Raw genomic sequence first — 20,893 nt, forward strand, 5'->3', positions numbered from 1 at the left:
TAATCCTAACCCCCTTCAAACCCGAAGGCACACCGATTCAGCTTAGTTTGTAATAGATTGTAATGCACTAAGACCTTTTCAAAAACTGAGTAAAGACCTGGTCCTAAATAAAGGGGCTCTTAAGACTGTTTTGAAATTGAAAAGGTCTGACATATAGAGTGTTAGCTTAATGCTGGTCCTTATTGGGTTACAAGGACAGCCTGACAACTATCCAGTTGCTGACATGCTATTTGTTTTCTGGCAGATACATGTCTTACTGAAACTGAGCCGTAGTCATGTCACATTGGTCAGGGCAACAGGCCGTAATATTCTGCAATCTCCTGACAGTAACCCCCACCATTACTCTGCTACAAATACTGTTCAAAATATGTGGTTTGATTTCAATTGATTTTGGACTATGATACCAAGGAATCAAAACACCCCGCTGGCTGTGGTTAACATCATTTCTAGGTGTCTAGTATGACTGTCAATATGATGTTTACATTGCAGGAGTGTCAACAGGCTTTCATCTTCACCGAGCCCAACAGCACTTGTTAATACAGTCAAGGGTTATAAACAACATGTGACTTTTCTGTAAAGCTGCTAGGATAAACAAAACCTAAATTAAGACATGGTATGGATGAGGCTAAACCTTGAGCAGCTGACTTGCACAAGCTTGTTTTTAGCATGTGTAGATCACATGCAGTTTTCTTTAATAGTCTCCCTGCTGTGTTTTTTTTTTTTTTAATGGATGTAGCTACAGAACACTAGGGCCCACATTTTCAAAGCATTTACTCAGGTCTTTTAATCAACTCCTATTTTTTTAAACCGGTAAAACATCTGTTAATTTGACAAAATTAGAACCAAGTGGTGAAGTAGTAGAAACCTTATAGAGAACATAGGGTTCTATCAAGCACTCTCATGGTTACTGTTTCCAATTCTGTAACATTTACATGGAACTGCAGTTAATTCCAATTCTACTGCACTATGAACAAATTGCAGTGTTTACAATCATTAAAATGAGCTGTTCATATATAGCTGATTCTTATTATGCAGGGTCCCACTTCCCCCAACCCCAACATTCTATGTCTATATGCTTTTGTACAGTAGCAGGTGTTTAAAAGCAGTACCCACAAAGATTTACATTATTTTACTTGGTCAAATTATTTTTTTTAAAAACTACAATTTTACGCATTTACACGACAATGCTTCCCTATCAGAATCTTTTTTTTTTGTAAATATAGTAAAAGCTCAAAATATTTAGATTATGTACTTGCCAGAATACAACAGCAAGAAAATAACATTTTTTATATATATATATATATATATATATATATATATATATATATATATATGACACACACATTTCCAAAATTATTCACATCTCAGAATCAGGTCTCTTTCTGAAGATAACACTAAAGCCAGCCTGCCTGCCTGACTACTGCTGAAGGGTAAATGAAGGGTAGTCTTAAATCTTGAATTGTATAGTACATTAATATTTCAAATATATACCTTTAACTGAATACCACAGTGTCCTTTTAAATAATTTAATTATTCATCCACATGTTTATTATTATTTTTTATTGTGTGTTATTTCAACGCTATGTAAAGTACATTGGATTTCAACAGCCAATCACAGTGACGACCAATCAGAAATCAACATGTTTATAGACATATAAACTCTGAAGTATGTATCACAAGCAGCAACTACAGTATAGCCAAGCATGGCACAGCTGCCAAAAGACTACTGGAAGAGACTTGATCTTGCTTGATGCAATGTTTTGAGACCCAGCAGCATCATAACTATCAGTACAGACTCTGCACAAGCTTTAAACTTGCTGCTCATTACGTTACACTGTACAGGATGTTAGCAGGGTCTTTGACTTGAAGATCCATGCAGGATCTTGTCACATGAGACATCCACAGAGAAGGCTCTTTTTTCGGTGTACATACTCAGTGTTACTGGGCACAGCAATACATAGGTGATAATGATCAAGGGAAAGTTCTATTTATTTGTCATCTCTGTGGCAGAACCCCCAGTCACCCTGTTCCAAGTTATTTAAAAAAACAGAACAAGCAGAAGCAGCCACTAGTACTTTGTATTTTCTACCTTTTCACGCCTTGCCTGTACCCAGTGGGATGAACTGTACAATAACTTTTTTTGTAATTTTTAACAACTGTATTTGCTAGGCTAGAGTAACTCTTTGCCCGGTTTTGAAATTAGGCCCACCCTGAGACTTGCCTTCACAGGAGTTCCCAAAGGAATTGTATCTGTAAGATAAACAAGTATGTCAGAAACATATCATACACTACAAAATCAGTATCGCGATAGATCACCACGACTGACATCTATAGTATGTACAGTACACAGAAGTGTACTACATTACTAGATTCTGATACAACATGTGCTAAAACATGTCCTTACTTATTACCAATTTACTATAAATGTGAAGAGACTGGGTGGTAAATCACTTCTTAATTTTACAACTAAAATGTGCTTTTGACTGGCAAAGCTGGGGCTACATACCACATTTCCATACCTTCTTTAACCCTACAAAATAGACATCCTTTCTGGACACCCCTGCCCTTGTGAAATGAGCTGCTATATCTGAACAGGGTACAACATTCAAGGACAACAAGATATTTAGTCAACAATGGATGTGAATGGGGTGCAATGGGAAATAAATAAATGAACTGGTGGTTAATTTTCTGTCTTCATACTTGTGGTTACAGGTGGTACTTACAGATCTGTGTATTTTGTCCAGTCTTGATGAGGTATTGATGGTCTGGTGTTTGACAATGCTGTCAGCAGATGAGATTGGCAGATTAAGACAGCAGGTTTACTGTGTCCCGACTGCAAGTGGAGCTGTTCCTCCTGCAAAGCAATCATATAACCAACTATAATCTACTGTATACAAAATACCCCCCCCCCCCCACTCCCCTCCACACACACAACCAATAGTGCTTGTATAAACTTGATACGTTCGAATTTTGAAAAGGATATATACCGCAGCAATACAGTACAACAACATGAGTAAAATGTTCTGAAATTTAGATTCTACTTCAATGATGATGTAATGAGAAGGTCTGTATATATGTAGGTCAGTTGTGGGAGATACAGACTGCAGATACAAAAGGCACATCAGTAGCCATTCCACTATAAAAGGGTACCTGTGGTACTCATCAAGGCAGGTTATGAGCAGATCAGGTTGGAAAATAAAATCCCTCACGGATTATATCAGGGTTACAGAAAAAGCAACCTTACCAAATAATGTTCTATTATTTTTAAGGACAGTGTCGTATTTTTGGTGCAGGACTAATTGTAAAAATATAAATCCTTATGCAAATAGAAGTTACATAGGGTACATGTGTATTTCCTAAACGATTCATACATTTGCTACAAGAGACATAACGTACACCAAAGTACTGCACAATGCTATGTACTTCTATGAATCGCACGTACAACAGTGTAATCCCAACCTCAGAGACTACCAATATTGTATAACAAGGCCTACAAGCCTGTAAATAATGAAATCATGGAGTAATGAAGAATTCACAAGCTGTAAGAGGCTGTGTTACCATATGCCTGTTTCTGTAGTTGGACCTGATGTTGTTGATCTCAGCTCGCAGCTGCTCGGCCTGCTCCTGATTAAGTTCTTGATAACCCTCTTGTAGTGATGACATGAGCACTGGCATCTGACAGGACACCACATCCCTTATTGAGGCACCAGTAATCTCATGAGTCATTGAATTTGGTCCAGACAAACACTGTCAATTCACACACAAAAAAAAAAAAAAAAAAAAAACATTATTAAAAACAACGTGGTTACTTGGGGGGGGGGGGGGGGGGGGGGGGCTGGTGCAGAACTACAAATCTTTGCAAAGTTTGCTTGACTAAGTACAACCACAAGCATATCAAAGCCAAAACAATTCACAGGACATTAATCCTCCATTTCAATTAAATTTACTGTCATTAAAACATGTGAGAATTCATTATTTAAAAGGATGGAGTACAAATGCAGAGTAACACTTTTAAAATAGTACATATTTGATAAGGGTCAAAATGATGTGTCAAAGTAGTTTCTACCTGTGTAAGTCCAAGTTTAGCTGATAAGCTAAACAGAACACACACACACACACACACACGCAGAGTCACTGACCAGTTCCGAGGGGGTCTGGTTTCCCAGCTCAGACTCGTAGGAGCTGCCGAAGTACAGGCGCCAAGCGTTCTGCCGAGGGTCCTCAAGAACCAGCTCCGAGGATTCCAGACAGACCAAGGAGCGCTCCAGCTCACCTTCTACCTCTCCGTTAGAGTCGTCAGAGCCGCTGCTGTGGTTCAGGAAGATCATGGAGGACAGGCTAACATCACTGTCTGAACCAGAGCCCACGTCCTGCCAAGAAATACAACAGTTTGAGAAGATACCAATCTTAGTGTGGCGTTTCCAATCACATATCTGTTCTACTTTTCTCTTTACATTAAATAAAAAAAAAGCCTTCTACATACAGTAGCCATAACTGTCCCATGTTTGTTATGCAGGGGTGGACAAATCACTACTATGTGTGGTAGTCTGATGGGCTACCAAAAGGTAAACTATGTTAGCCCACCACAAATTTTGGTAGCCCACATTTTTCAGTTGATAAACATTTCAATTTAACGCTCCATTAAAAAAAAAAAAAAGAAATAGACACACACTCCAAGTACATAAAAAGTTTACGTAATTATATTTTTCTATGTTTAAACATGCAACACTCTAATTGTCATTTAAACTTGACAACAACGTGAAACTAAAATAAATAAAGTGCACCTTAAATTATAAATCAAGTGAAAATAAAATGTTAAGTCTAGATAAAAAAAAAAAAAGGCCTGTATTGTTTGGTCTGTCCTACATACATTTTTTAAAACTACAATACACAGGTTTTTTTTTTTTTCAAAAGACAAATTATATTGTTTTGCAAGTTTAATTGTAAAATAAAAAAGTGCTGTAAGGCATTCTTAAAGAGGTGTCTTTGTATTCAGACCTTTTGAATTCATCATCACTGTCAATACTATCATCAGAAACAAAGTCGGTATGAGTCTCTTCTGACACAGACTTGTTTTAGGTGGGTGCAGTGTGTCCCTGTATGTGTCTAATTCCTTTGGCTGAAAAGATCCAACGCTCAATATAAGGATCTCGGTTAATACTTCAGCCATCACAAAAGATTTTAAGGATGCTACCCTGTTAAACTCACTCTCAAACTTGTAACTATGAGGTTCAAGCCTGAAAAAGAGGTAACTGTGCTTTTGAAACTTTAAAGACAAGTGTGTAACCGGGATCAAGAAGTCTTGCATTGCATGCAGGAATTGTACAAACCTAACAGATTGTCTCGAGCAGTTTTTTTTTTTGCCTTTGCAGCTTCATCTACTTTTCTGCTACTGCTCAAGTGTTCCAAGTGAACAACTGTAAAAACAAGATGGGTTTTTAGTGCAGTTACACATCTTAATTTTGATGAAACACATCTAACTGACTTAATGTCACCATACCTTGCCACTTCTGCATTTAAAGTTTCACACACTTCCCTAAGCTCTCGTCTTCTCTTTGAAGAAAAGTAGTATAATTTGAATAAGTCTTTCATACTTTTTTTCAAATTCTGCAAGGTAGCTAAACTCTTTCACTATAATCCAAAATACCAAGCTGGAGTTTGTGATTAACACAATGAATTGGTATGGTCCAAGGCGTTTTACTTTGAAGCTGAGTATTCACTCCTGATCTAACCCCCATCATTACTGCAGCACCATCAAAGTTTCAACACACTAAATGAGGTTCATTGCTAGCATCTGTCTATTTTTCTATTGAAAGGTCTACCTTTTCTAAGCCAGAGTTAACAGCTTGGAGAATACCATTAGCATTTGCACATTTAAGATCCTCCGAACTGACTAATTTAGGGACAGGTACATTACTACCTACGTATCTCAGAAAAATTGATTCTTCCTCAACAAATACCTTGTCAGTAGAAGAGTCAGACAAAACACATATATATCTTGCCTTATTTACCTCTTCTTTTAAATCAATCTGCATTTTGTGTGCAATACATTCTACAAAGCGCGTACCTGCCTTTCTTGACAAATAGTTACTTCCTATATCTACTTCATTCTTTTTTTGAACAGTGCATAAAAGCTTGTAATCAGTAAGAGGCTTGGCTTTCTTTGCACATGCATAAGCAGTGTTAAAAAGATGTTTCATCTTTATATGTTGGTTTTCTGACATAGCCAGAATACCCCTGCCAATCAGCGTGTCTTTTACTACGGTTCCTACTGACTGTTCACGCCTTGTACATTCTTTGTGTCGTCTGCTGTCATTGTGCTTTCTAACAGTTTCAATTCGAAAGTTACTAATACCTGCAAATAACGGACTACTTTTATCTGTCGACTCTGGGTATTTTCTACACACAACACAAAACATTCTCCGACTTTGAATCGTACTCGAAGCCTTTTCTCCATCATTATCACTGCCTTCTTTTTCACCACCAGGGACCAACTCTGTATTTAACCAACCGAAGGCATTTTTCCACTACACCTGAAATGTGCGCCTACGTTTATTCTTGTCATATATTTTGTCATAGTCTTTTCGGATGCGAGTTGTATCGGTCACAGTCGGTATTTTGCTCATCTCCCCCAGCATCACTACTGTCTGTCCCTCTTTTGAACCCGTATCGCAACAGGCTGTTCATAATTTTTTATGTTTCTTCTTTTCTCCCACTAAAAGGATATGTTTCAGCAGTCCTAATGTATGCCCTTTCCTTTCACCGCACTGCGTGTGATCAGGGCCCTAAAAGAGAAGTCAACACATGCTAACACGCTGACGCATTCCAGTAAAACAATTCTTTGTTTTCAATTAGGCTAACTTTCATCATTTACAATTTTAGACATATATCCATGTATATTCAAACAGTACCCTACATGATTTCTGTAATTATGAGCCTGTCACAACAGCAAACACATTTGAGAATGTTTAACAGTTTAGACAGTAGGCCTACAGTAGCTCAAAATAATTAAATTCAACATGGTTCTATTTCTAATGCATTGGACTCATGTCGGTGTCTGTATAAGTTAAGGACACTCATCCAGACAGAGAAATGGTCTTCTCCTCAATATCAGCCCTCATGCCTTCATAGACTACTTGCAGTCCAATCATTAGTGAGCAGAAGCAGGACATAAACTGACATTCAGAGGGCACGATGAAGGCAGCAATTCCTCAAATAGAGGAAATGATGTGGAATTACTTTCACCGATTTCTGACTATGACAGCATGTTAAGCAATCATTTGTCAATAGCCACAGTGTTCTCTGGCACCTCGAACAAGGTTCTGAACAGCTAAATCTCTTCTGTTCCTCAGGTTCTGCTAGATGCAAAAGTACAGGAAGAACGCCAAGTAATAGTAGATTAAACAACCGATGTTGGAAACGCAGTTCAGCTGTCTAGTGTTTTCAGCTATGTGACTGACAGTGGCCCGAAAGAAAGGTTGTTCTATGAAAGTGTTACATTTAACTCAAATAAAAATAATAATAAAAATGCTTTTTAAAAGACCAAATTCCCACTGGGCTTTTTGTTTTATTATTCTATTTATTTTTGTGTAGTATTACTATGCAGGACAGCTGCTATAAAATCCTTACCTTATTAAAAATGTGTACAGATGAATCTACTGATTAATAAACTAATGTCCATAAATTAACCGATCAAAATTTTTAATCGATTGACAGCCCTAATAATTACTGATCTGTATTCGCTATTACAAAAGCTTTAGGGAGAATGCTTCACTGGAAGAGACAGTCGAGACTAAACCTACATGAGCCATATGACAAAAAATAAGCAGTAAGGCAACAGCAGAGCCCATTTACACATCAAGATGAGAATTACAGTACAGCACTGTTGGCTCCAGTGACCTTGGACTGGAATATTATGTTTATTCAGGATTTTTGATGAACTACTGCTGTAAAATGATTCTTGTTTATGGGAATCTTTTTTTTTTTTTTTTTTTTTAACATCTCCAAAAATGTGCCACTCCTTCAGAACACCAATATTTCACCAGTAGAGATATCTTGAGAGACAGAGTGGACAACTGTATATTTAAAAAAAAAAAAAAAACACTAACCCTAACCCTAACCCTAACCTCGACGCTATCCAATCTCTTCAATCAAATGTTCACTGTACTACTGCCCTAAAACAGTAACCTATTCTATAGTGGACCTCTTTCCACTATATATTTATTCCAACCTACAAGCAAGCATGTAGCCAGGTTGGAGTGGACTGCCTCCAGTTGAGCATTGTAGAGTACAGCCTTCAGGTCAGCCCCAGTGAATAACTCTGTATTAGCAGCAATGAGGTCAAAATCCACATCCTCTGCCAAGGGCACAGACAGACTGAGGGCACCCAGGATCTCTTTCCGAGCTCCCTGTGGACAAAGATAAAGCTAGCGTTACAACTCCCTGGTGAAACAACCCTGCCATTAGCTCACTTTTTAGCCAAATTGTATTACGTATGTTACATAACAGAGACAAAACTATTGCAAACATCAATGTGCCTTGTGCCTATGTGTGAGCGACAGTTTAAAAGTTGATTTGATAGTTATATACCCCAACATTAGGTTAGCTCTTACCTGGTCAGGTGGAGGGCAGTATAAAGACTTATCCAGCCGGCCAGGTCTCAATAAAGCTGGATCTATCAAGTCAGGGCGACTGGTGGCTGCCAATACATACACACCTAAGAACAACAAGCAAACCATTCATGTAAAACATAATATTGTACTGACATTATAGAAATTAGAAACCGTTCCTCAGATTTCCACTGTTCATTCTCCCTTTATGCTTGTGCCTATTAACGTTGCTGAGCTTAAAACTTTTTAAAATGAAGTTTCAATGATGTGATGAAAACCAGAAACAAGATACGAATTGGAAACCAAATGACAGGAATGACCCGCTAGTAAGACAATAAACCCTTTCCATTCTACCTTTAACTAATTGAGTGAATGTATGAATCACTCTAAACCTAAAAAGCAACAGGTTTCTTACATGTTGCCACTCTTACTGTACCTTGCAATCCTTCCACTCCATCCAGCTGAGTTAGTATTTGGTTGACCACTCGGTCAGTGACTCCAGTGCTATCATGGCCTCTGCGAGGGGCAATGGAGTCAAACTCATCAAAGAACAGAATGCAGGGCTTTGCTGCCTGTGCTCTGAGGAAGTGGGAAAAGGGAAAAAAACTGTTTCAGTTATAGTTAGTTTTGTCCTTTTAGCATGGAAATCACACTTGAAATAATAAATGGACCAAATTCACTGGGGATTTACTCCAGTGCTATGTATGCAAACCAATTAGAAAGTAGAACTGTGTCTTTCTGTGAATAACAAAGGCACTCCAGAGTCCTAACAAAGGACATTTATCAACTGTGTCACATCAACTTCTGAAGCAATCAATTTAAGCAAATGGAGATGTACTTTTATGAATGGTATCTATTTCATACAGAAATAAGCAGTTACATTCTCGCAGATAAAAGTATTCCCATATTCTTTTCATATTGTGCAACATGCACCATAGGAACACACCTGTTAAAGACATCTCGAACTGCCTGCTCACTTGCTCCAATGTATTTGCTGAGAAGCTCAGGACCCTGGGAAAGCACAAATCTGATATTCAGTTAAGAACAAATGAACCTTTGTCATCTGGTTATGCATAAAAATGACAATGACCTGCAAATAAGGTTGGTACTGCAAAGTTGTTGCTTTTCTTTCTTCACGCTACCAAAAACATAATACTGCATGTTGAACACATTGCAATGACAGTTTAGTAGAAGGGTCCGATTGTACCTTAATGCTAATGAAATTCATTCCGCTCTCTTTGGCGACTGCAGCAGCTAACAAGGTCTTCCCTGTGCCGGGGGCTCCATACAAGAGCACTCCTGACCGCTGGCGAATGGGCAGATTTGCAAACAATGCAGGGTACTGAAAAAAACATAACACAACACTTTATACTAAAGCCACATTCTCTTGTCAATGTGTGCAGCTTTACAATATGTATTCATGACAAGTACAGTATGGTCACTGTTGTTTTTTTTTCCTAAAACATATTTGTCACTTACCACAGTTAAAAAAAACGACACAATACCTTTGCTGGCAACTGAATGGTATCCATGAGCAGCTGTCTGACTTCATGCAAGCCCCCGACACGCTCCCAGCCCAGGTCCTTCGGGGTGTGCAGGTTAGCGTTTCTCAGTGAGGACGGTGTAAAGCCTTTGAGTGCTTGGTGAAAGTCACAGGTAGCCAAAAACAACTCTGGGGAAAAAACAAACCCTACTTTCATAAGAACGCTTCACTGGCTTTATGTGGTTAACTAAGCTGAGGGTTTTCCAATTTTAAACAGCTATGATGGATCTGAAATCTGCTGGGGCCGGCTGTACATAAAGGATCCGATCCTGGATCCAGGCTCTGATCTTGCAATATATTGTTATTAATTTGGTATAATTGTGTAAAAAGTGCTTGGTAAAGTATTGAGTTTCTATTGATGTCTATATTTATTTGAACAAGGTAATATTGTTTTGTATAAAAAAAAAAACAAAAAAAAAATTTGAAATATGAAAACTGCACGTAGCCAGTTAAAACCTTTGGTGATATTAGTAAATAACACCAAGCTATGGTGAGTTCCACACTTGAAACGTTTTCTTCTTGTTTACCTAAAATACCGTGTTTTGAATACAGTAACCTCGATTTACATTGTTTAATGAGTGCAGCTGTGTAGGACTAGCGCATCCTCTATCTCTGTCCATCCGTTTGCCACTTTTTCTTGTACAAATATGACAGCCAGTGTCTTTAAACTACGTGCCTCACAAGTTCACTTCTCATTGGTCAGTTTCCTTAGTTATGGTGTGTGCAGCTTCAGGATCAGATCTGGATTATGGATCAGTGGAGCCTTATCCCAATGGCGTAGTACAACACCTTCTCACGACTCGGCTCCAGTGATTCCGGATTCAATCGCATTTTTTGATCTTCTTAGTAAAACCGGTCCCTGGTGGTCTTAAAAGGATACTCTACCTTGTGTTGATGTGTTCCTGTTGTTGACCACACTGGCATGTATGGCTCTCTCTACCAGCAAGGTGAAATCTCTCGCAACAAACCCTTCTGTCTCTCTGGCGAGAGACTGAGTGTCAATCACCTGCCATGTTTCTTCAGCAATGCTGCTTTTATTCTGAATCACAGCCCTCAGGATTTCATTCCTTTGGACCTGATAAACAAAAGCACTTTCAATTATAGGACTTCAGGCCCGATTTTGATGACAGTGCAAGCCTCTAACACTGACCCATCTTTTTCCATCTGATTTAGTGTCAATGTTTTTTTTTTTTTGCGGTGTGGTCTAATTTGTATTTTAGCTTTGAGTTGTTTGGCATCTTTTGGAATTTGCATGTTTCAAACTCCACGCAAGAACATAGTCTCCTAAAAAAATACATGATCTGGAATACATTATTTCACACATGCATGAAGTTTGGTCTTTATATTACTTAAGGAAAGATTTTGTCAGTATTGCTTAGAGAACAATCAAAATATATGAAGCCAGTAGGATCATTCCGTCTGTACATTCTTAAAATATGTATTGTAAAGCATTTCACCCTTACACTTGTGTTCTACCGCATTTCCTCAAAATCTCATCCTTAAAGGTAGTTCAAACTGCACAAACTTTGAACTTGTTTTTTGCAACAATGCTAAAGTAATAACATGATATTATATAACACTCTGATGTATACATACAAGCTACATATTTGTCCTACAAAACACATATTTTGGAAAACTGCAGCCATGTACTTGCTTTATAAAATGTATGATACAAAGCCCTATTTAATTAATATAAACAGCGGTGGTTTTCAGCACTGTGGTTAAAAATAAATACATTGGGACTCTCCCTATTTAGATCCTTCACCCTTTAAATGAATTGGCCCATTACATAATTCTAATTATTTGCCACATTCACTGGAAACAGGTTTATTTGAATTCCCATGATGACAACTAGAAGGATCAGCGTGCTGATGAGGATTTGCTTTACCTGACTGGGAGGCTTGATGCTAGTAAAGCACTGAAAGAAGTGAGACCCTTGCACCGACACAAGAGAGGGGTGTAAAGAACGCTCACTCTGGCTCGTGGCTATCAGGGCAATCAGACTCCCATGGACAACAGTGTCACTGGCTAGATCCTTCAGAGCTGGAAAAACAGCAACAAGGGTTTAAAACAAGCCCTACACAAACTAAAAAACAGTAAACAAAATTAAAATAATGTAGCAAGTACTCTGTGCAAGCTGTTTTCCCAGAACAGCCTCTGGGCCCTGCTCTTGCTCTGGTGAGGTAACAGCTCCAGCAATGTGATCCAGGTCATCCAGGAGGAGAAGGGAGGGCTGTCTCCACACAGCCTCTGCAAACGCCTCCTCCAGCTTCTTACGAACCGTTTCACACCTCTTACCTGAATATTGAGACATTGAAATTGCACTGTTACAACCACTTAACAGGCTTAATAAAGAAAGACTTTTCATATCTAAATTTAAAAAAAAAGACAGAAGTGGTCATAAGAGTGAGCTGGTTAACTGTATAATTGATTCATATACTACCAATATTGCAATCTAATTTTTGTGCTAGAAGAACAGTGGTTGTACATTTAGAACTTCCTAAACCTTCTTGTGCAATAATCTTTGTATTGTATGTGCTTACCTCGCAGTTGTTTGCAATCAATCACTTCCACATAGGCATCCAGTTTATCAGCTGCTTCTCTACACAAGGCATTTGCAAGAGCTGTCTTTCCACTACCCTGTGAAGCCAATGACAACTCATCAAGCATCTGCTAGGCCTAAAAAAAGCGTGCACTTAACTAAATTAAGTAAGAACTCCTGGTAGACAAATATGTTTACATGATTGTTAAACTGAAGCTATTTTGACAGATGTTTTAGTAAATTCACATTAAGCCCAAACTCAACACGCCCATCCTACCAAGCCACGCAACAACTTTCCAAAGCAAAGACTGAAAAGCTAGCACAACACCCACTTTAAGACAAAACATATTAACAGTTAACATCTGCGTTTCTTCATCACTTCACCAGGTTCGGCAGAAACCCGGATAACAAGAACTTACACTTAACAAAATTATATACGTATTGCTCAATTTTCAAAGATGGCAAAGCAACATACCCACACATCACAAGGTCGATAGGGTCGAACTGTTACATAATGGTAAGGAACAAACGGCTAATGAAACAATAAGAGCTTGTGCAATTTAACTGAAACAGAATACTGTATACACTGTCCTGCACAGAGTGCGTGTTTATCAGAAAAAGCCTATGTGTTCCATTTTTATAGTGTGTTATTAGGCGTTTTGTGAGGCTTACCTAAAGTTATAGCGTGTCACTTTTAGCTTTTCACTTTTAGTGGTTTTAGAACTGATTTTAATTGGTTTGATTATGGTATGTACATATGCTCAAATCAGCTTTTTATGAGAAAACAAAGGTTTTATCATCCGTCTGAGGTCACAGCTGCACTCTGAGTTTTGAAAAGACAGTCACTCCCAGAGCATGGGTGTACTTCAGGCCACATGCCAAACTACAAATATTTTGTGATGCACTGTACCTTATTGCTTTTGATTCAAGATTCAGTTACTTTTACAATAGGAAATGGTATGAAGGTAACTAGTGTGATCCTCCATAGTTTTTACCTTGGGTCCAGTTAACAGAAGAGCTCCATTTCTTAGACCTGGAGCTACAAACAGCAGCTCTTGAGAGAGAGGGCGCCCCCTCAGGCTGTGAATAATATGCTCGAAAGCTGTGCGACCCACTTCTTCTACTCCTCTGAAAGACAATAACCACAAAGTGTCCGTTAAAACATTTAGGAGAACATTTTGATAAGCCATACAATCATTAAACCACATCCTTGTGCTAGTGGTCAGGCAATTTTCTAACAGTGGTGAAACCTTCAAAGTTGGATGTACAGGTGTAGACCTAAAGCCAGAATAAAAGACAAAATAAATAAAAATCCCTGACCAACTGTATTTTCATAGCACAAGATATGAAGTATGTACACAACATATACAGCAGGATTTACCACACCCTTTCGATTACTGTTGGACTTCAATGGATAATTAAATTCCACACTATCGATTTTCCACCTTTCAGGCATATATTTACAAAAACAAAATTAACAGGGCTGTGTAATAGTTTGATTCAAAGAAGTGACTCATTATACAGTAGCTGGAAGTGTACAAGTACTGTAGTCATAGTACATACACATATTTCCATTAATATTATAGTAAGGATGCTGCAGAACAATTTCAGATTCTTGCTGGACTGATCTCCAGTAGGCTTAAAAAAGGGTGAGTGTTTTGTGGGGCATTTATACAAGTCAGCACATTTTATACAGCCTGCTATACTGATTTAACACAATAACTATAACTCCTCCCGTTTGAACGAGCGTGAGCAAATCAACTCCAAACCTTGTGCAGTTTAGCTGAGCTGACAAAACGCATGACTGTCTTTAAAGCTCAGTCTTTATCTTCCCAGCACAGCTGCTTTGTTTAATACATTTTCTGCTTTATTTTGCTAATGGACTAATGAAGTGCAGCTGATTTAATGGTGCTCAGAAAAAACAGGATCTCCACTTTGTGATATCACACTACGACAGTCTTGTGACAGGTGAATAGCAGGCTTAAGATACCACTGCATGTTATCCTTCATGGGAAAAAGGCAGGTTCAATATCTATTTAAATTAAACAACAGTAGTAGATCTAAAATGTGGCCTATTGCTACTTAGTGGATTCCAAGTAAAGAGGACCCACTGATCTAACTCTTAGGACACTAGCCTTGTCATTTCTGTTGCAGTGAACAGTATCAGAATATTCTAGTTCAAACTCATTCTAGTGTTCTTAGCTATAATCAGACCATGTGACCTACAACAAAGTTTAAATATTTGCACATTCTGAATTAACGTAGGTAAAGATAAATAATCTTAGCATAATAAAAGGGGTACCAGTAATACTGTTAATAAAACTAATAAGTATATTTTAAGCACAGCAATGCTTGTAATGGGTAGGGCACAATGTCACAGATTACAGCCAAACATATGTCTTTTTGTTTCTTACCCCAAACACCTAAGTGTTGAAAAAGAAAGAGTCTGGTCGATTTCATCTTTGACTGTTATCGTGTCTGCTTCTTTAGTTGGAGGCTGCATCATTACCTGCATTAAAGACGGGGAAAGTTATTTTCCAACAGATGCACACAAGCAGGCTTTTTTTTTTTTTTTTTTTAACAAGTCTCTGAATGTGCACCATTTTCACAAAAGCAAATCAAATGTGAAACTGCAGAACACTTTAATGCTCTGTACCTGTATGTCTGTCTCTTGTATCAAACTGGAAGACAACAGAAACATCTCATCTGATCTGCAGCTCACAGCCTCAGGCGTAATCACAGTCAGGCAAAATTCTACCTGGACTGAAATGAAAATGTGGTAGTTAGTACATTAAACACACATAAGAAAAAGAAGCCTTGTTTCAATATAGGTATGTACACATACATACATTACATACATGTATGCATGTATGTATGAAACATGGTATGCATTGTTCATGAGCAGAAAGTATATTTTTTTTTTTTTTTTTTTATTCTGAATCTATGTAACTATGACCCGTATAAAATAAACAACAAATCTAAAAAAAAAAAATTAAAATTGTACAGACATCAGACTTAATAAATAAATAAATATTGTAGTCAAAACAATGGTTAACAAACGATTGCTGTCAACCGGTGTAATCCTGTATTTATTTATTGCATTTTTTCCAGTCCTACAGTATACTGTACCCACCTTCGTTCACAGGTAACTGCACGTAGCTCGCCCTTCCTGTTAACCATGACATCTTGTCATTTCTCTGAGCTTGAAGCCCGTGGAGGAAAGCAGATCTGACATCCTGGTCATTTACTTTATGAGGCTACATAATAAAAAAGGATCAGTACCAACAGCAATCAAACCCATATATTTACATGAGACACTACAAGCAAACTGCAATGGAGTTTACTAATAAAAACCCATCTGGACAAAGAAACGACCTAGCAAACCCTATAGCCTACTGGTTATATTTATATGTATTATATATATATATATATATATATATATATATATATATATATATATATATATATATATATATATATATATATATTATATATATATATATTTTTTTCTGTACACTATGTATGAACTTACCAGCATTTGTAAGGGCTGCAGCCGGACAGTGGATGCTATCACAGGGGTGGATTTCAATGGACGTAACCTTACAGCTGCACACACTTCAATGTTCAACCTTCTTCTCAAGCTTTCAGGAATCTGAAGAGACAACGACGTTCATACTTTTAGAATAAAACAAATAATATTTTGTGCTACCCCACGAGAACTTTGTCACTCACTGTAGAATTACATTTTAGTTACTGCACTACAATAAAACAACTTTTAAAACTTCTCAAATGACAAAATAACGGTTGTCTCAGTGATAAAGATAACTGATGTTTTTTTGCCCTTTTATGTAGTATTATAAATACATAATTTCACCTAGCTATACCAGTTTTGCTATACCCCTTAAAAGACACTATATGGATAGAAGTGCCAAAATAGTCCTGCTACTGCCAGCACAAGACTTGTGGTAAAATGTAAATATTTTATCTAGATTTTTCTATAAGGGATCTGCAAAAGACTGAAATACCTCCTCTTTAAAATTGTTTTTAAAATTTATTTTAACATAACTGAATGTCAGTGTTAATTAACTTACCCAAACCTTTCCACAATATAGTTTTTCATTCCCGTAACTGAACTTCTTCGTGTATTCCTGGTCTTCAGCCCCATGGCATATGATCCTGACAACAGTGGGTTCAATATCTTCCTGACTACGACCAGATGAGGATTGTTTTCCAGTTGCATTTTCAGAGTTCCCACTGCTTTTCCTCTTGTCCGGCTGCAGCATGTTCAGTTTTGCCTTTTCTTTGAGCTCATTTGGTGACAACAGTTTTGTTAGCTTGCCATACGTCATTACAGACTGGCAACAGTCTCCATCCTGTGACTGGTGGTTCCATGGCAGAATGTGAACAGTGGTTGCTTGGTTTACATACGCTGTGTTCTGATGGTCTGTAGAGAACGGTGAACTCCTGCAGACTCTGAATACAGAGTCTGTGAGAACAGATGGAACAGACGGAACAGAGGGAATCTCTTTGTTGCTGTCTGTGCTCCCTGTAAACATGTATCTAATCAAGCTCCTTAAATTAGTAATTCTACCAGATGTACAGACTTTCTGATTTCCGGGTATGTTCTGAATGTTTTCTTCTTGATTTTCGGTCATCTTAGTTCCAAGTGCTGATTTAGTGGCTGGTATATCTATATTTCTATCTCCATACGTGTTTTGGAATTTGCTTACATTGGGGTTTCTCCCAGCTCGAGAGGAGAAATCTAAGAGACTGTCCTCAGTATGGCGTAGCTTAGGCGAGACAATAAGTTCAGTGAGTTGCTCCAGTCGGCCATAGGGAGCGGCAGGTGTGAGAGATCCTGAAACAGTGCATGACAACTGACTTGACTGATGACTTGTCACACATGCATCCACATATACATATATAAACTTACATATGCAATCTAGAAATGAAGTGTCAACAATTTCCAAGTCAATATGCAGACAACTGTCAGCTTCAGTAATAAGATGAAAATGTTTATAATTACCATTCCAAGCAAAAGTTTAAACTACTCTCAGTAGTTGGACTGCACTCAAAAACAAAATATGATCTCCTAACAGGTTTCAGCTGTAGGCATTCTCATGGTTTCTACACAGCTCAAATTAAGTACTTCAGACACAAGGTTAAAACATCCTTATCACTTCAGCTTTGTAACTTGAGAACATACATAGAGTGCATACCTATTTTAATATAAATGACTGTGTGCTGGTCTACCCACACTGGGAAGACTCCATTTGGATACACAATCCTAATCTGGTCGAGGAGGCGTTGTTCTAGTGTTGAACTATGAAGTTCCTAAAAAGAGATTCAGCAGTAAGTAAACGTTCGCTTCATGCAAATGAACAGTTACAGTACAACAGTTGAGTCTACATGACCAGTAATACAGTGCAATACGAGTTCTGATTCACTCATCCCAGACGATGGTGAGTACAAGGGCACATGCGTTTTAATAGTACAATATCACCATCTTGTTGTTCTACACCTATTACAGTCCCCAAAGCCCAACGTTAGTTACTACACCTTTAAGCTCAACTTAGTAAAGGAATGAATAAGAACATTATTCTTTACACTTAAGTGCCTCAATAGAACGTTCTAATGTAATGGTAGTTGAATACTCATTATAATATTGACAAGCCATGGTAAAACAGGTATTACCTTTAACAGACCAATATTGCTCAATTTAAAAAAAAAAAAAAAAAAAACCTAAAAAAAACATACCAATATTTCCCAGTCGTCAGCAGAGAGTGGTTCAACAAATACCTGCTGCATGGACAGGACTTGGAAACAGGGCCTAAGAAATGCCTAAAACAGATTAAATATAAATGTGAATCTAAATAAGTATCCATCACATTTAACATACAACTTCAGAATCACTGCTACAGCTTTAAATAATGTTGCAGGAAATTGGAGCCAAGTTACTTTTAAAACTTCCTATTGCACAGGGCAGACAAAAAAGAGCTAAAGGCAGAACAATGCCCATGAGAACCCAGGGCGATCATTTGCGTACAACTGGATACAGATTAATTCAGCAATTGACGGTCAGCACATCAGTCAGACCTGCAGAAATAGAGTTGAAAAAGGGAGCCAAAGCCTTTATTTATCTCCAACTGTATCAGTCTATATACTTCACATGCTAGAAGTTCCTAATTTGATGATTGAACAAATCAACACTCCCCAAACCTGCTCCTGATCCTTGATTCCAAGTTTGTCCCCAAGTTGTCTGTTTATCTCCACAACATTTTCCTCCAGGAAAGCACTGCGTTGACATCTTGTCCAGCTAAGGAATACAGACTGATGCAAACCCCAGGAAAGCTCAATTGCTTGGTTCTATAATTAAAAGAAAAATGATAATGAAAACAGGCAAAACATACTACTTTTACACTTGGAAAAAGATTTGTTAAGAGCCTATCCCCACAGGTGTATACTGTATTGTTTTTAGCACATCCCAAATTAGTTTTGAATTAATCAATTAATAAATCAATCAATCTTTATTATTTATATAGGGCCTTTCACAATAAATCGTCACAAAGCGTTTTACACAGATAAAAACATTGATAAATATTTAAAGTAACAATAAGCAAGTGAACAGAAAAATAATAAAAGAAGTATCAATAAGAATAAAAGTTAACATTAAAATAAAAACAATAAAACAGTGAGCGGGTGAAGAAATATACTGCAACGACCCTGGTTCTGTGACTCCGAGTCAATTTAGTCTAGTTTTAAAAGCAGCAACATTTGGTGCTTGTCTTACAGATGTCAGTAGTTTTTACTGTAACTGTACACTAAATTAATTGGACTAATTAAGCATCCAATAAGCTCTTAATTGGTCCAATTAAGTCATTAAGGACATAGTTGGAACAAAAACCAAGAGAGACACTAGCCTTCCAGGACCAGGGTTAGAGACCCTTGGTTTAGGAGCTTTATTGCTGAATGCTCTACCACCCGTGTTCTTTTTCTAGACCTTGTGAATAGTAAGTAAACCGGCATCCTGTGATTGGAGGAAGTATCTAGGAACATATGGGGTTAAAAGATCTTTTAAATAAGATGGGGTAAAGCCATTTGAAGCCTAAGTTGAAAGCAGGACTTAAAATCAATCTTAAACCTAATCCAATGGAAGGCTGCTAACACTGGGGTCATGTGTTTGTTTTGCACAAACTGCAGTCTGGAAAAAACACAACTTGAAATACCAGATTAAAGAGCATTGCAACAATCAATCCTAGATGTTATAAAAGCATGCTTCAGTCTCTCATCGTTGGTTTTATTTGTGCATGTATTTAAACTTTAAGAAAAGCAAAACACAATGTATATTAGGAATTGGTTTCCTACTGGAAGAAACATCTGCGTAATACAGCACAACAATCACTGATTTAAAATAGTCTCGAACTAGAGTGCTCCACGAGACATTGACAAAAACAAAGTAAACCGCTTATTGGGTAAGATGACTACAGCTTGTTAACATTTTTCATTTAGCAGTGTACACGTTATTTACATGACAGTGTCGTTATGTCTAGTCAATGGCGGTAGTTAATAGCACGACTTGCTTTTATCTATGTTTTATTCAATAAACCACCTTGTCTAATGAAGTACAGTTAATAACAAACACGTTACCTCTTGAAGGCGAAGCTGTGTTGCAAGACTTGAAGTGAGATTCAGAAAACAGTTTTTTGTGTTCGTAAAAGCCAGCGTAACTGGCTGAATCCCATGGCTGACAAACATCTCTGCTGATTCTGTCCTTCTGATATTTTTGACTTGCGTCGCTAATCGTTCAAAAGATAAAAAGAAAATAAATTGTTTACGAATAAGGGATCAGCACTCTTCCCGACGCAGAGTACACCCATGTGCATATTACAATGCTGTACTAGGGAGTGCGATTAAAAAAAAAAAAAGTCATTCACGTAGAAAACAAACCGTAGATAGCTTTACAAAACATATCATGCTACCGTTTTTAAACAGTATTACCAGCTGTGTACTGCAATGAGAGCTATCATTGTAATACAATGCTGTAAAATCTCTGTATATAATATTTTTTGTAAGGGTTTTTTGGCCGCAAATCACACTTGTACTTTGTAACGATCCCGTAACCAGGAAATGTTTATAAAGGTTATTGGTACAACAAACCAATCATGCTGCGAGAGACCAAAGGTTCTCTGGGATTGGTTA

General features: G+C 37.6%; 1 protein-coding gene across 1 annotated transcript; it reads right to left on the reverse strand.

Moving 5' to 3' along the window:
• Positions 1-1,545: 1,545 nt before the first annotated feature.
• On the reverse strand, positions 1,546-20,802 carry pex1 (peroxisomal biogenesis factor 1). The gene is made up of 24 exons (XM_041246219.1): positions 20,342-20,802; positions 18,914-19,060; positions 18,452-18,535; positions 17,914-18,028; positions 16,786-17,552; positions 16,227-16,346; positions 15,828-15,951; positions 15,351-15,457; positions 15,109-15,203; positions 13,690-13,822; positions 12,696-12,792; positions 12,280-12,450; positions 12,041-12,195; positions 11,038-11,227; positions 10,115-10,281; positions 9,817-9,951; positions 9,556-9,620; positions 9,046-9,188; positions 8,613-8,716; positions 8,235-8,408; positions 4,140-4,370; positions 3,559-3,747; positions 2,724-2,854; positions 1,546-2,250 (listed from the first exon to the last, which is right to left on the reverse strand). The coding sequence occupies exons 1-24, from the start codon at positions 20,447-20,449 to the stop codon at positions 2,166-2,168; spliced, it is 3,837 nt and encodes a 1,278-aa protein (XP_041102153.1). The 5' UTR covers positions 20,450-20,802; the 3' UTR covers positions 1,546-2,165.
• Positions 20,803-20,893: the final 91 nt, after the last annotated feature.

Source organism: Polyodon spathula, chromosome 3 (genome assembly GCF_017654505.1).
Source record: "Polyodon spathula isolate WHYD16114869_AA chromosome 3, ASM1765450v1, whole genome shotgun sequence".
Taxonomy (NCBI): domain Eukaryota; kingdom Metazoa; phylum Chordata; class Actinopteri; order Acipenseriformes; family Polyodontidae; genus Polyodon; species Polyodon spathula.

Coding starts and splice junctions, on each gene's coding strand:
- pex1 (XM_041246219.1), bottom strand. CDS start 20,449: ATGTTTGTCAGCCATGGGATTCAGCCAGTTACGCTGGCTTTTACGAAC. Junction 17,553..17,913: donor AGTCATTTATATTAAAATAG/GTATGCACTCTA, acceptor GCACTGTTTCAG/GATCTCTCACACCTGCCGCT. Junction 2,251..2,723: donor TGGACAAAATACACAGATCT/GTAAGTACCACC, acceptor TTTATCTTACAG/ATACAATTCCTTTGGGAACT.